Raw genomic sequence first — 17072 nt, forward strand, 5'->3', positions numbered from 1 at the left:
TAATTTGTTGATAAAACAAGAAACATAAAAAATCATTTTCATAAGCTCAAGTCCCAAGTTAATATTCCCAGGTTTTACTTTATAAAAGAAAAAAAAAGCACAGAATAGTACCTTTAACTTTAACCTGGTTCTACCTTCTTCATCCAGCATTTCCTCATCTTCAAATTCATCTTCATAATATTGAGGATCAAAAGGTCTACAAATTGTTTTTAAAATAAACTATTAATCACATTTTGTAAGAAATATCATTACTGTTATATAATGCAACTCTAAAAAAATCACAATAATTAAAAATCATAATGGTCAACTATAAGGAAGCATTCAAATTACTGTACCTTCTTGAAATTTGGTGTTAATACATATTGCATGAAATAAAGTGCAAGCAAGGCTAAATATTCAAACTATTCTTTATTCTTATATGTCTTCCGAAGAGTAGACCACACATACTCTAGCTTTCCACATCATTTTGCTTAGGGAAAAAATTTTAAATTACATGTTACTTAGTGAATAATACCCATCAACACTGTTTAACCGTCCAAAACCATTAGTTTTTCTAGATCCACAATGACTGCTACAGTAGACATTGGCAGTTTCTCTAGCAAACTTCACCACTCTCAATTCCAGCTTTTTCAGGGATCCATTAGTCAGAAACAACCAAAGACTTGTGGTGTCTGTTAATTCATAAGAAATACCAGACTGCTAAAAACAATTACAAGCATTAAAAGTCTCCTTTACCAATAGTCCATACTTTTTCTATCACAGTATATACTTGATTTATTTTTTCAGAGCTACATAACCAGTTTTCCATTTTGTGATTAGTCAACTCATACAAAATAAGAAAAATATCAACATACTACATATCTCTATCCAACATTAAAAAACACTATTAACTGATCCCCTTACCTGGGCTCTACACTGAGGAAGTTGGGCAGCTTAACAAAATACAAGTCATTTCCTAAATCAGTGTTTACTTTGGGTATTTCTACTTCTATTCTGGTCTCAGGAATTGGCTCCTCCTCCTGTTGATCCTGAGGCAATCCATTTTCATCCTAGTAAAAGAGTCACAGAATTTTAGATCTTGATGGGACCTTAGAGGTGGTCTAGCTCAACTTCCACACTTTAATTGCTTAGGCAGATAAGAAGTATAATGAGACATGACTTTAGGGCTAACATCCATCCCTACCAACCAACTCCCCAAAAACCTCATGCAAAACAAGATCTGTTTGAAGGCATCAATATAAGAAAATATCTCTTTTGTGATAAATCTACCTTCCACATATTCACTGATAGAAGTGTGAAATTAATCAGCACTTCAATATGAAGTCACTCTATCAATTAAAATCAGAGAAGATTATCAACAAAACACAAAAAACATTTAAACCAATGGTTCTCAATTCACAGGTCCTTGCAGTCGAGTCTCTTAAGGTATGGCGCTAACCTCATGCTGGGCAGTTCTTTTTCTTTCTTTCTTTCTTTCTTTTTCTTATCCATTTTTTCCCAGTGATAACATCTTGCAAAACTATAGAGCAATATCACAACCAGGAGACTGACCCTGATACAGGCAGACACAGGACATTTCCATCACCACAAAGATTCATGCTGCCCTTTTACAGCCACATCCACTTCCCTCTTGCCCTCATCCCTCCTTAATCTCCATTAATCTCTTCTCCATTTCTCCAATTCTGTCATTTCAAGAATGTTATATAGGTGAATCCATACAGTATGTAACCTTTTGGGACTGGCTTTTTCTCCCTCAGCGTAATTCCCTGGAACTTCATCCAAGTTGCTAACGTATATCAATAGTTAAATCCTTTTCGTTGCTCAGTAGTATTCCGTGGATGGATGTGCCATGGCAGTTATTTCTAATCCTCCTTATAACCAAGTGTTCCCTAATTAACTGAGAATGTCATCTGTTTGTTGTATTTTCATACTGCAATTCATTTATCGACTTCCTCTTCCCAGCATAGAAGACAGATTTAATACCCTCCTCCAATTCTCACTGGTAATTCTACTTACAACAGGCTGTCCTGGAGTGGGTGGTTTATCTTCCCCATCACTCCCTGAAGATATATCATCTGCACCTCCAAAGAGATCCATGGTTCCACTATTATCTTCCATATAGGAGAAAAAAATGCTTAGTATTAATATCTATAACAATGATTCTTCAAAGCTATCACTTCAACATATTCCCAAGGTTTCTAGACCAAGCACCCAGAAACCACTCAAACACAACTCTGAGCCTGGCTCTCAAAGATCTGACAAGAATGTCTGTGGAGAGGGAAGGGGGCAAATCCAGTGAAGGGCAAAGCTGCACAGGAGGCACTCCTTTCTCCCTTCACTCACTGCATCCTTGTTCTTCCACTTTCCTCTATTCCCCAGGAGCCCAAAAATATCCTCCTACAATCTAGATACTCAAATTTGGGGCTTAAGCACTCTCCACAGGCCTATTCTCTATAGAGTCCCTCAAGTTTTAAAATTACAGGTCCATGTCTACCCAGGTCCCCCTCCTCTCAAGCAGAACTTCACCCAGGTATAGGCAAAACAACAACATCAACAACCATCTGTAATAAATCAATAAATCAAGGTGGGGTAGTAGAGGAGGTGACAGGAAGATAGGAAGGCAGTCAAAAAGAAGACTGCTTGAAATTGGGGTTATAAAAGAGTTATGATTATTGGTAATGACATGATCTAGGATAAAACCATGGGAGTGAGTTACTGAGACAAGGTGAAGGACAGATCACTGAAAAAGAAGAGGCAACAAAAAAAAAAAGAAGAGGCAACCTATTAGAATGGCCAAAATTCAGAACCCTGACAACACCAAATGCTGACAAAAATGTGGAGCAACAGGAACTCTCATTCACTGATGGTGGGAATGCAAAATGGTACACCCACTTTGGAGGACAGTCTGGCAGTTTCTTACCAAACTAAACATACTCTTACCACATGCCCCAGAAATTGTGCTCCTTGGTATCTGCCCAAAGGATCTGCAAATTTACATCCACACAAAAACTTGCACACGAATGTTTATAGCAGCTTTACTCATAACTGCCAAAACTCAGAAGCAACCAAGATGTTCTTCAGTAGGTGAATGGATAAACTGGTACTTCCAGACAATGGAATACAGGAACACCTTGGAGACATCTTGGGTTTGGTTCCAGACCACCACAATAAAGTGAACATTGCACTAAAGTAAGTCACATGAAATTTTTGGTTTCCCAAGGCATATAAAAGTTGTATTTACACTATGCAGTAGTCTATTAGGTGTGCAAATGCATTATGTCTAAAAAAATGTACATATCTTAATTTTAAAACACTTTAAATTTTAAAATTATTTAAAAATTATGAAATATTTTATTGCTAAAAAATGCTAACTATCATCTGAGCCTTCAGTGAATCATAATCTTTTTGCTGGTGGAGGGTTTGAAATATCACAAGAATTATCAAAATGTGACACAGAGATATGACATAAGCAAAAGCTGTTAGAAAAATGGCGCCAACAGACTTGCTCAACGCACAGTTATCACAAACCTTCAATTTGCAAAGGACACAGTATCTGAGACGCACAATAAACTGAAGTGCTATATTACAAGGTATGCCTACATTACTCAGTGCTAAAAATAAATGAGCTGTAAAACCATGAACGACATGGAGGACACTTAAATACATATTACCAAGTGAAAGAAGCCAATCTAAAAAGGCTACTTACTATATGATTCCAACTATGACATTCTGGAAAAGGCAAAACTATGGAGACAGTAAAAAGATCATTGGTTGCCAGAGGTTAGGCAGGAGGGAGGGATGAACAGGCAGAGCACGGAGAATTTTAGGACAGTGAAACTATTCTGTATGACATGAAGATGGTGGATCCATGTCATACATTTTTCCAAACCCATAGAATGTACAATACCAAGAAGTGAACCGTAATGTAAACTATGGGTTTTGGGTGATTACAATATGTCATTGTAGGTTCATCAATTGTAACAAATGTACCATTCTGTTGGAGGACGTTGATAGTGGGGCAAGCTATGCATGAGTGGGGGCAGGGCATATATGAGAAATCTCTTGCCCTCCGTTTTCCTGCAAACCTTAAACTGCTCTAAAAAAATTTTTTTTTTTTAAAAAAAGAGGAAGAAGGAGGAAGGTCACAAGTATTGAAAAGTTCATCTATATGATAAAATCACCAAAACTACAACTCCATCCAGCAACACTCACACGTCCCCACTTGATTATTTTCTTCTTAGGTCTTATCACCATCTAACATTTAATTTACTTATTGTGCTATTATTCTCCCTACCTTACACTGATCCCACCAGAATATGGGTTCTACAAGGGAGAAGTCTTTATCTGTTTTGATTATTGCTACATTCTGAGTGCAGAATAGTACTAGTACAAAGCAGATTCTCAATAAATAACTGTAAACAGATAAAATAATTAATATATCTAATTCTCACAACAACGCTGTTACGTGGTTAGCATCACCTCCTTCTTACAGATCAGAAAATTTAAGTGTAGTAAGTAATTAATTTGACCAAAATCATATAGTTGGAAAGTGCAAAGAACCACAAAGATTCTAACTTGGATCATCTGATTCCGAAGTCCATGTACATAGATCTAAAGATCTTTAAGTAAACCCCAGAGCTTGTTCTGTCCAGCTCTCTCCTTTTCTCTCTAGTTGACTCTCTAAATGTTTCCTTTAGTTATGCTGTTACTTGTGATAATTTATATAAACTATTTAACATTAATGCCTAATTACCATTCAGCACAAAATGGTTGTGCATATCAAACTTATGTTTGCTGTAACTTTTATACTAACATCTTATCTTTACTGTATAGTAATTAGCCATTTGAAATATAGTCACATGAAGAGGTGAACAGGTAGATCTTTTAACCTTACAACAAACCCACCTTACCTAACACTGGGTTTTTATAAACTCTTCATCTAAACCAGAGCTTGGGGACTTCTCTGGTGGCACAGTGGTTAAGAATCCGCCTGCCAGTGCAGGGGACACAGGTTCAATCCCTGGCGGGAAGATCCCACGTGCCAAAGAGCAACTAAGCCCATGCGCCACAACTACTGAGCTTATGCTCTAGAGCCTGAGAGCCACAACTACTGAAGCCCGTGCACCTAGAGCCCGTGCTCTGCAACAAGAGAAGCCACTGCAATGAAAAGCCCACACACCACAATGAAGAGTAGCCCCCGCTCGCCGCAACTAGAGAAAGCCTGCCCACAGCAAGAAAGACCCAATGCAGCCAAAAATAAATAAATTAATTAATTTAAATAAATAAATCATAGCTTGAAGAATATGGTTCTTCATCTGATATTAACCTATTAAGAACTTAAGAACAAGCTAACAGGCTTCCCTGGTGGCGCAGTGCTTAAGAATGCGCCTGCCAATGCAGGGGACACGGGTTCGAGCCCTGGTCCGGGAAGATCACACATACCGCAGAGCAACTAAGCCCATGTGCCACAACTACTGAGCCTGTGCTCTAGAGCCTGCGAGCCACAACTACTGAGCCCGCATGCCACAACTACTGAAGCCTGCGTGCCTAGAGCCTGTGCTCTGCAACAAGAGGAGCCACCACAATGAAAAGCCCACGCACCGCAATGAAGAGTAGCCCCTGCTCACCACAACCAGAGAAAGCCTGCATGCAGCAACGAAGACCCAACACAGCCAAAAATAAATAAATTTACTAAAAAAAAAAAAAAGAACAAGCTAACAAGCTGCGCTGGAACTGTCATTATTCAAACCAAAGAATGGACATTGCCATCTCCACCTCAACCAGAGCCTCAGCCCCTAATAGCAGATTCACTCTGACTATAAATGAAGCAGGTTCTTCAACTAATTAAGTGCAAGCAGTTTCTAATATCTGTACAACTTGCCTGTGTACACTAAATGTATCCACACTCTCTTCTGTGCGTCTTGCAGTCTGGGGCCAGTGCCCAGGGTTGGGAATGCACTACAGCTAAATGCAGAGAGAGGGATGGAAATACAGATATATAAAAGAAGTAATTTGAGTACCTTTTGGTACCTCAGTGTCACTATCTGCTTCTGAATCAGATGCAATTGCATTCTTGCGTTTCATTCGTAAAACTTCATCTTCACTATCACTGCCTCTTGCAGATTCTGTAAGAGGAGAATCAGAAGATCTGCATAATCACAGTCATATCATTACTTAGAATTTTGTGTTTTAAAAGCAACATTAGGAAAATAAATAAATAAATAAAAGCAACATTAGGGATAAACAAACTGTGGTACACCCATACAATGGAAAACTACTCAGTAATAAGTAAGAATGAACTACTGATACATGTAACGATTTGGGTAAGTCTCAAATGCATTACACTAAGTGAAAGAAAAAAGGTTACATACTGTATGATTCCATTTATATGATGACATTCTCAAAAAGACAAAACTACAGTGACAGAACAGAGCAGTAGTTTTCAAGGGTCACAGGTGGGGAAGTATATAACTACAGAAGGTATAGAATGAGGGAGTTTTCTAGGGTGACAGAACTATTCTGTATCTTGACTGTGGTGGTGGTTACACAAATCTATACATGCATTGACACTAACAGAACTGTACATACACACACAAAAATCAACTTACTATAGTAAATTTTAAAATAAAATTAATAAAAGGAACATTGGTTTCTGTAAGCAGAAAAACTTGGGAGAATGCAAAAAGCAGTACTGAAACTTATAATTAAATTTATATACCACTCATTACAGAAGAAAAAAAAGAGGTAAAAAATATTGCAATGGAAGAGACAAATATATCTGGATGGTACAATTATTTACCTAATTGTAAACTTCAAACATGGACCACTATAATAAAGAAGATGTGGCACATATATACAATGGAATATTACTCAGCCATAAAAAGAAACGAAATTGAGTTATTTGTAGTGAGGTGGATGGACCTAGATACTGTCATACAGAGTGAAATAAGTCAGAAAGAGAAAAACAAATACCGTATGCTAACACATATATATGAAATCTAAAAAAAAAAAAAATGGTCATGAAGAACCTAGGGGCAGGATGGGAATAAAGATGCAGATCTACTAGAGAATGGGCTTGAGGACACGGGGAGGGGGAAGGGTAAGCTGGGACAAAGTGAGAGAGTGGCATGAATATATATACACTACCAAAAGTAAACCCAATAGCTAGTGGGAAGCAGCCGCATAGCACAGGGAGATCAGCTCAGTGCTCTGTGACCACCTAGAGGGGTAGGATAGAGAGGGTGGGAGGGAGGGAGACACAAGAGGGAAGAGATATGGGGATATATGTATATGTATAGCTGATTCACTTTGTTATAAAGCAGAAACTAACACATCTTTGTAAAGCAATTCTACTCCAATAAAGATGTTAAAAAAAGAACCATTGTAGAACTAGTTAAGAATTAAGCAGAATGACCAGCTACAAGATTCCTAATATGACCCTAGTTTTATATTAGCCTGCTAGTATTTGGGAAGTAGTGCATGAGCCTTAATGATTTTGGTAACAGTACAAATAACTCTACCCAGAACTAGTTACTGAGTACTTACTGCAGTCCTATAGTCTATATAGACCTATATCCATCTCTGGAAATTTTCTGATCTCCTCTCCTAAATAATGCTAAAATGTGGTGTTGAATGCTATCCTGAGGTATGTATTACAGGGGAAAAGACCCCCTCTCTCCATACTGCAGCTCTTAAGAAGACAGGATCAATATGTAATTATAATCAATCACTTACAGAAATGAAGCAATCCAGATATTAATTACTTCAGGAAGACTTCCAACCTAATCAAAGTGACTTTTATATAATACAGAAAAAGAAGATGGCTAATTGTTTTAATATTCTATATGAGAACGTGTTAACTTCAGGAAAACAGTGTAAATGACTATTATAAAACAGGGTCCAAAAGCCAAAGTTCAGCTCTGTGTTTCCTGCTGTCTTCAGGGAATGAATGTTCTGATCCAAGCACATCTCCCCAGGATGAGGACGCATATGTCAAGCTATCATAGCTCATTGAGATCATCCAGCTGTTTTCACTTTCTGGATATTATGCTCCCCAGGTCACCTCCTGATTGTTATAATTTGGCATCCAATGTAGATTTTCCCCCAAAGGAAAGGATACAATGATAAGAGAGAAATAATTGATGCTTTTGAAACAAACAATTTTGCAATTCAATTTTTATAGTTTCCTGTGAATTTGATTAGTTTGAGCAAACTCCTTGGAGCCTGATTACCTCTGGAGGATGAAATTTTGGATCTCAAATAAACTGAGCTGGAAGCTGGTGTTCACACCTCATTATAGTTACCCTATGGGGGAGGTTCAATGGTATTGGGTTTTTTCGCCCAGGCAAATCTATTCTCACCTGAGGCATGCTCTTAGTTACCCACAAAAATGGAACTAACTATTTGATATCTAGCTACTTTAGCACTATACATCTTTCTCTAAGACTTTCCTCTTTAAATTTTTTTCTTCCTGATCTATCATATATTAAATGGAAGGGGAATAGAGAGAAATAATACATGGATTAGGAAAATGTTTAAAGGCAAAATGTATAGAGTTAAAAAAGGCTAAAATGGAGGGACAGAAGAGAAAAAACAGGGTACTAAAAGTAGGAACGTGAAAAGAATAAATGAGCCCCTGCTGTACCTGAAAGCTTCTACTAAACCATTATGGTTCTCATAAATGTATTACCTGACTTATGGTCTTGTTCCTCTTCATCATCTGAATGCCTGTGTTCTTCATCCGAGGCCTGTGGCCTTTCGTCATCAGAATTTTGCATTTTCTCCTCATCAGACATCTGTGGCCGCTCTTCATCATCAGAATTCTGTTTCTCGTCATCATTATCAGAAGCTGCTGGCCGTTCATCATCAGAATTAGCCTTCTCCTCCTCAGACAGTTGTTGTCTCTCATCATCTGAAAGCTGAGGCCTCTCCTCATCATCTGTGTTCTGCATTTTCTCATCATCATCAGAATTCTGCAGTTTATCTTCATCAGATCCTTGTGCCCTCTCCTCATCATCAGAATTTTGTATCTTTTCATCATCTGACTGGTCACTTTTATCTTCTCTGCACCATTTTTCATCATCTGAATGTGCTTTTTCAGAACCTTCCGCTTCTGAGTGATGGCTCCCTCCATCTGATCTATGACCTTCATCGTCATCGTCATTGTGGGCTTCTGATCCACTGTGCTGATCTACATCTGAGGGATCATTGTCTTCATGGTCAGAACGCTCAGAAGCTTCTGATCTATTGTCTGATCCTTCAGAGTGATTATCACTCCCACTATGATGAGAAGCTCCCTCATCCTCACTGTCATCTCCAAACAGTTCCTTATTACTTGGTTTTCCTGAGTCATCTCTTTCATCTTGATCACTTTCACTTCCAGAGGCATTACTGCCAGAAGCAACATTCTCTTGATCAGAATCTGAGCCTGATCCAGAATCAGAATCTATGGGATCATATAAACACAGGGTGATGTAAGCAAAAAAAGCAGAATAAGGAACACCAAAAGTCCATCCCAACATAAAAGCAATGAAAAAACTTGTCAAAAGCTGTTAGCATCTACTTTCTCAGACTCTGGAAACTAACTAAAAGTTGCAGTAACCAGGAGAATGCTTAACAAGAAAAAAAAGCTGAGTCTCAGTAAGAAAAAAGGGGTGTTTTAACATACCCCCCCACCCCCAACCCACCCCTTGGTCAAGGGTACCTTGAAGATAATAGCCCAAATTTCTGGTGCATGTACCATTAATGGAGGAAACAGAAGGCACCTCATTTGCAAAGAATCATGGTTGTTAGTTTTGATCTGTCTGGTGGATCACTGAAAGGACTGGCTCAAAAGGCTTGACTTTATCTCACGTAACTTGGAACTCTCTTGTTGCTAAGGAAGCTACCTGAGAGTGTTGGTCAAAAACATTTACAGGCAAATGTATTAGTTGCCTCTGTATGGGATAACGGAAAGCAGTCGAGGCAAACAACAGACTAACTAAAAAGCTTGGGAGAAAAGGCTGAGGAATGACAAAATATAAGGGTTTTTAAAAGCTTCCACAATAAACGAAAAAGAAAAGAAAAGAAAAGGAAAAACACCACCCACATATTCTTACTGACCTGAAAAGCCATGCACTTGCCCAGGGCTGTGCACATGCTCAAGAAAGAACCAAGAAGGCCCTAAACTCTCACTTCCAGCTGACCTTCAGGCTCTGTGCAAGCAGGAAATGAAGGCAAAGACACAGGTTGTAAACAACCTGGTTGAGTGTTGAAAGCATGCCCTAACACACACACAGAGCCAACCTGCAAAGGCTGGGAGTTTTTCGTTATTGTTTTTGTTTCTTTTTGTGGCATTTAAGGAAATCTCTGTCCAATCACTAGCTGACCACTAAGCTAATGGAACAGAGACTTTAGTGGCTATACACAACAGACTGCAGACTTTACAAAATTAGTTCAAAAGAGTCAATAAACAATAACTACTACAACAAAGAGCAACAACAAATGCTGGGGAGGGTGGGGGGAAGAGAGTGCTGTCCTGAGTAACCACATTATAATATTCAAAATGTCCATGTATCAACAAAAAATTATAAGGCCTGCAAAGAAAGAAGGAAGCATGGCCCATACATATGAAAAAAGGCTACACACTGTCCCTGAAGAAGCCCAGTCAATGAAAATGATGTCTTACAAAATAGAGAATATCAATAAAAAGACAGATATTATAAAAAAAGAACCGAACAGAAATTCTGGAGTTGGAAAGTACAATAACTGAAATGAAGAATTCACTAAAGGGACTAAACAGCAGATGTGAGTAGGAAGAAAAAAGAATCAGGAAACTTTAAGATACATCAAATGAGGGCTTCCCTGGTGGCACAGTGGTTGAGAGTCTGCCTGCCGATGCAGGGGACATGGGTTCATGCCCCGGTCCGGGAAGATCCCACATGCCGCGGAGCGGCTGGGCCCGTGAGCCATGGCCACTGAGCCTGCATGTCCAGAGCCTGTGCTCCGCAATGGGAGAGGCCACAACAGTGAGAGAGGCCCATGTACCGCAAAAAAAAAAAAAAAAAAAAAGATACATCAACTGAGATTATCCAGTCTGGTGAACAAAAAGAGAAAAGAATGAAGAAAAATGAAAAGTCTAAAGACTTGTGAGAAACCAGCAAGTGTACCAATCTATGCATAATGGGAGTTCCAGAAGAAGAGAAAAAAGAGAAAGGGACAGAAAGAATATTTGAAGAAATAATAGCCAAAAACTTCCCAAATTTGAAGAAAGACATCGACGTACACATACAAGTTGATCAACAAATACCAAGTAGGATAAAGTTAAAGAGAGCCACACCTAGACACATCATTATCCAACTGTCTAAGACAAAGAAAAAATCCTGAAAGCAGCAAAGCAACAGGTCCCATACAAAGGGATCTTCAATAAGGATAACAGTTGATTTCTCATCAGAAACCATAAAAACCAGGAGGCGGTGGTATGAAATATTCAAAGTGCTGAAAGAAATACTGTCAACCAAGAATTCTATATCCAGCAAAACTATCCTTCAAAAATGAAGGAATTATGAGCAACAACAACAAAAGATAAATTGGATTTCCTCAAAATGAAAAGCTTTTATGCAAGAAAGGACATTATCAAGAAAGTGAAAAAACAGCTTACAGAATGGGAGAAAATATTTGCAAACCATATATCTGTCAAGTATATGTATATACTTACAGTATAGTATCCAGAATATATAAAGAATGTTTACAACCAAAAGACAAAAACCCATTTGAAAAATAGACATTTCTGCATAGTTACACAAATGAAACAAGTACATGAAAAGATGTATCATTAGCCTCAATATCATTAGCCTTTAGGAAATGGAAATCAAAACCACAATTAGATATCACTAGACACCAACAGCAATGGCTGTATTTTAAAGAGCAGGGTGGGGGGAAGTAAAATAAGTATTGGCAAGGATATGAAGAAATAGAACACTCAAACACTGCTAGTGGTAATTTAAAATGGTCCAGCTGCCATAAAAAATGGTTTGGTTGTTTCTCAAAAAGTAAAACAAAGAATTACCATATGACTCAGCAATTCCACTCCTATATATATACCCAAACGAACTGAAAACAGGCACTCACACAAGTACTTGTACACAAATAACATCACTATTTAAAAGTCAAAAGATGGAAATAACCCAACATCCATCAACAGCTGGGTAAACAAATTGGGATATATACACAGAGTGGAATACTATTCAGTCATTAAAAAGATATGACGTACTGATACATACTACAATGTGGATGAACTTCAAAAACATGATGGTAAGAGATAGAAATCAGACACAAAGGGCCACATGTTAGGAATTCCCTGGTGGTCCAGTGGTTAGGACACCACATTCTCACTGCCAAGGGCCCGGGTTCAATCCCTGGTTGGAGAACTAAGATCCCACAAGCTGCGAGGCGCAGCAAAAAAAAAAAAAAAAAAGCCACATGTTTTATGATTCCATTTGTATGAAATGTCCAGAATAGATAAATCCATAAATGCAGAAAGCAGACTGATGGTTCATGGGGGCTAGCAAAGGGAGCAAATGGCAAGTAACTACTTAATGGGTATGGCGTTTTATTTTGAGGTGATGAAAATGTTTCAGAACTAGACAGAGATAGTGGCTACACAACATTTTAAAGGTACTAAATACCACTGAATTGTTCACTTAAAAATGACATATTCAGGGACTTCCCCAGTGGTCCAGTGGTAAAGAATGCACCTTCCAATACAGGAGACTCGGGTATGATCCCTGCTCAGGAAACTGAGATCCCACAGGCCACAGGGCAACTAAGCCCTCGCGCCACAACTACCGAGCTCGTGCGCCTCAATGAGAGAGTATGCATGCTGCAAACTACAGAGTCCATGCATCCTGGAGCCCATGTGCCACAACTAGAGAAAGAAAAAAATGGCATATTCTGCAACCAAACTGAAAAGAAGTAAAACTGTCACTATTTGCAGATGACATGATATTATATATAGAAAATCCTAAAGACTCCACCAGAAAACTGTTAGAACTAATAAATAAATTCAATAAAGTTGCAGGATACAAAATCAATATACAGTTGTGATTCTATACACTAATAACGAGCTATCTGAAAGAGAAATTAAGAAAACAATCCCATTAACGATTGTATCAAAAAAAGTAAAATACTTAGGAATAAATTTAACCAAAAAGGTGAAAGACCTGTACGCTGAAAACACTGATGAAAGAAACTGAAGAAGATACAAATAAATGGAAAGGTATTCCACGCTCATGGATTGGAAGAATCAATACTGTTAAAATGTCCATACTACCCAAAGCAATCTGCATATTGAACACAATCCCTATAAAACTTCCAATGGCATTTTTTCACAGAAATAGAACAAAGAATTGTAAAATTTGTATGGAACAAAAAAAACCCCAAATAGCCAAAGCTATCTTGAGATAAAAGAATAAAGCTGAAGGCATCATGCCCTTGATTTCAAACTGTATTATGGACACAAAAATCAATGGAACAGAATAAAGAGCTCAGAAATAAACCCACACATATATGGTCAATTAATTTACAACAAAGGAACCAAGCCAAGAATACACAATGGGGAAAGGATAGTCTCTTCAATAAATGGTGTTGGGAAAACTGGACAGCAACATGCAAAATAATGAAACTGGACCACTATCTTACACCATATACAAAATTTAACTCTAAATGGATTAGACTTAAATTTTAGACGTGAAATCATAAAACTCCTAGAAGAAAACAGGCAGTAAGCTCCTTGACATGGTCTTGGTTATCATTTTTTGGATTTGACACCAAAAGTAAAGGCAACTAAAGCAAAAATAAACAAGTGTGACACATCAAACTAAAAAGCTTCTACACAGCAAAGGAAGCCATCAACAAAATGAAAAGGCAGGGCTTCCCTGGTGGCACAGTGGCTGAGAGTCCGCCTGCCGATGCAGGGGACACGGGTTCGTGCCCTGGTCCGGGAGGATCCCACATGCTGCGGAGCGGCTAGACCCGTGAGCCATGGCCGCTGAGCCTGCGCGTCTGGAGCCTGTGCTCCACAATGGGAGAGGCCACAACAGTGAGAGGCCCATGTACCGCAAAACAAAACAAAACAAAACAAAAATGAAAAGGCAACCTACTGAATGGGATAAATATTTGCAAATCATATATCTGATAAAGGGTTAATATACAAAATATGTAAAGAACTCATACTATTCAATAGCAAACAAACAAACAATACAATTAAAAAATGGGCAGAAGACCTGAATAGACACTTTCCTAAAAAAGACAGATGGCCAACAGGTACATAAAAAGATGCTCAACATCACTAATCAGAGAAATGAAAATCAAAACCACAGTTAGAATGGCTATTTTCAAAAAGACAAGAAGTAACAAGTGTTGGAGAGGATGTGGAGAAAAGGGAACACTTGTAATTGTTGGTGGGATTGTAAAGTGCTGCAGTCACTACGGAAAACATTATGGAAATGCTTCAGAAAAAGAACAGGACTACTATATGATCCAGCTATTCCACTTCTGGGTATTTACCCAAAGAACACAGAAATACTAATTTGAAAAGATATATGCATGTCTATGTTCATTGCAGCATTACTTACAATAGTCAAGATATGGAAACAACCTAAGTGTGCATCTAGAGATAAATGGACAAAGAAAATGTGGTGTATATATACAATAAAATACTATTCATGCCACTGTAAATATGACATATATATATAATGGAATATTATTCAACCATAAAAAAGAAGGAAAGCTTGGGAATTCCCTGGTGGTCCAGTGGTTAGGACTGGGCACTTCCATGGCAGGGGGCCTGGGTTCAATCCCTGGTTGGGGAACTAAGATCCCACAAGCCATGTGGCACAGCCAAAGAAAAAAGGAAGGAAATCTTGCTGTTTACAACAACATGCATGGATCTTGAGGGCATTATGCTAGGTAAAATAAGCAGACAGAGGAAGACAAATACCGTATATATGATATCACTTATATGTGGGATCTAAAAAAACAAAAACACAAAGCTCATAGATACAGAGAATAAATGAGGGAAGGGGGAGAGGTGGGCAAAATGGGTGAAGGGAGTCAGAAGATACAAACTTCCAGTTATAAAAAAAATAAGTCATGGGGATGTAATATACAGCATGATGACTACAGTTAATAGACTGTATTGCATATTTGAAAGTTGCTAAGAGAGTAGATTTTAACAGTTCTCATCACAGTAAAATAAATTCTGTAACAAGGTATGGTGACAAATGTTAACTAGACTTACTGTGGTGACCATTGCACAATATATATAAATATCAAATCATTATGTTGTACACATGGAACTAATGTTGTACGTCAATTATAACTTAATAAAAATAAGATGGTAAATTTTATGTTATGTAAATCTCACCTCAATAAAAACAAATTTAGAGTTTGTTGCCAGTGCCCTACAAGAAATGCTAAAGGGACTCCTTCAGGCCGAAATGAAAGGACAATGGGCAGTAACTTGAATCCACAAGAAGAAATAAAGAACACCAGTAAAGGTAACTAAATAGGTGAGTATAAAGGTCAGTATTAATGAATTTCTAGTTAGTGACTCCTCTTTTTTCATAAGATTTAATTTAAAAGACAATTGTATAAAACAATAATTATAAATCTAAATCACTGGGCAGTGTATAAAGATGTAACTTGTGACAACAATAAAAAGGTGAGAGGACGAAGCTATATAGAAAAAAAGTTTTTGTATACTATTGAAATTAAGTTGGTATTAATACAAACTAGATTGTTAGAAATTAAGATTAATTGTAGTCACCAGAGTAACCATTAAGAAAGTTACTAAAACTAAAAATATACAAAGAAACAGGAAGGGAATCGCAACAGTACACTACAGAAAAAGCAGTCATAAAGGAAGACAGTAATAAGAAGAATTGAGGAAGAAAAAACATGACATAGAAAACAAACATCAAAATGGCAGAAGTCCTTCTTACTGGTAATTACTTTAAACATAAATAAATCAACTTCTCCAATGAAAAGGCAGAAATTGGCAGGATGAATTTAAAAAATGATCCATCCTGGGACTTCCCTGGTGGCACAGTGGTTAAAGAATCCACCTGCCAATGCAGGGGACACAGGTTCGAGCCCTGGTCCGGGAAGATTCCACATGCCGTGGAGCAACTAAGCCTGTGCACCACAATTACTCAGCCTGCACTCTAGAGCCCACAAGCCACAGCTACTGAAGCCCATGTGCCTAGAGTCCGTGCTCTGCAACAAGAGAAGCCACCGCAATGAGAAGCTCACGCACTGCAACAAAGAACAGCCCCCGCTCCCTGCAACTAGAGAAAGCCCGCATGCACCAACAAAGACCCAACACAGCCAAAAATAAATAAATATTTTTTTTAAAAAAGATCCATCTATATGCTGTCTACAGGACAGTATAACAGTAGTTATACTGTTTATATAGTATAACTATATTAGTAGTTATACTAATATCAGGCAAAATAAGTCTTAAGAAAAATTGTTACAAAAGACAAAAAAGGACATCATAAAATGATAAAAGGGTCAATCCAACATGAAGATATAATTTAAAACATATATGCACCTGCATGTAAATCAATGAAGTTACAACACCCGCACACCGTACACAAAAATAAACTCAAAATGGCTTAAAGACTTAAACATAAGACATGACACCATAAAACTCCTAGAAGAGAACACAGGCAAAAAATTCTGACATAAATCGTACCAATGTTTTCTTAGGTCAGTCTACCAAGGCAATAGAAATAAAAGCAAAAATAAACAAATGGGACCTAATCAAACTTACAAGCTTTTGCATAGCAAAGGAAACCATAAGCAAAATGAAAAGACAACATACAGACTGGGAGAAAATATTTGCAATTGATGTGACCAACAAGCGCTTAATTTCCAAAATATACCAATAGCTCATACAACTCAATAACAAAAAAACAAACAACCCAATCAAAAAATGGGCAGAAGATCTAAACAGACATTTCTCCAAAGATGACATACAGATGGCCAATAGGAACATGAAAAGATGCTCAACGTGGCTAATTATTAGAGAA

The 17072-nt window shown here is 37.8% G+C and overlaps 1 protein-coding gene across 3 annotated transcripts in view; it reads right to left on the minus strand.

Annotated features, from left to right (window-relative positions):
- LEO1 (LEO1 homolog, Paf1/RNA polymerase II complex component) overlaps positions 1–17072 on the minus strand; it is a 49264-nt gene that overhangs the window by 26616 nt on the left and 5576 nt on the right. For all 3 annotated transcript variants that reach the window (XM_019932892.3, XM_019932891.2, XM_073801005.1), the window contains exons 2-6: positions 8690–9445; positions 6021–6125; positions 2017–2111; positions 904–1049; positions 112–196 (exon numbers count right to left, since the gene is read on the minus strand). In XM_019932892.3, coding sequence (XP_019788451.2) covers positions 112–196; positions 904–1049; positions 2017–2111; positions 6021–6125; positions 8690–9445 — 1187 coding nt within the window. The remainder of the gene's footprint in view (positions 1–111; positions 197–903; positions 1050–2016; positions 2112–6020; positions 6126–8689; positions 9446–17072) is intronic.

The sequence above is a fragment of the Tursiops truncatus genome, chromosome 2 (genome assembly GCF_011762595.2).
Source record: "Tursiops truncatus isolate mTurTru1 chromosome 2, mTurTru1.mat.Y, whole genome shotgun sequence".
Classification (NCBI taxonomy): domain Eukaryota; kingdom Metazoa; phylum Chordata; class Mammalia; order Artiodactyla; family Delphinidae; genus Tursiops; species Tursiops truncatus.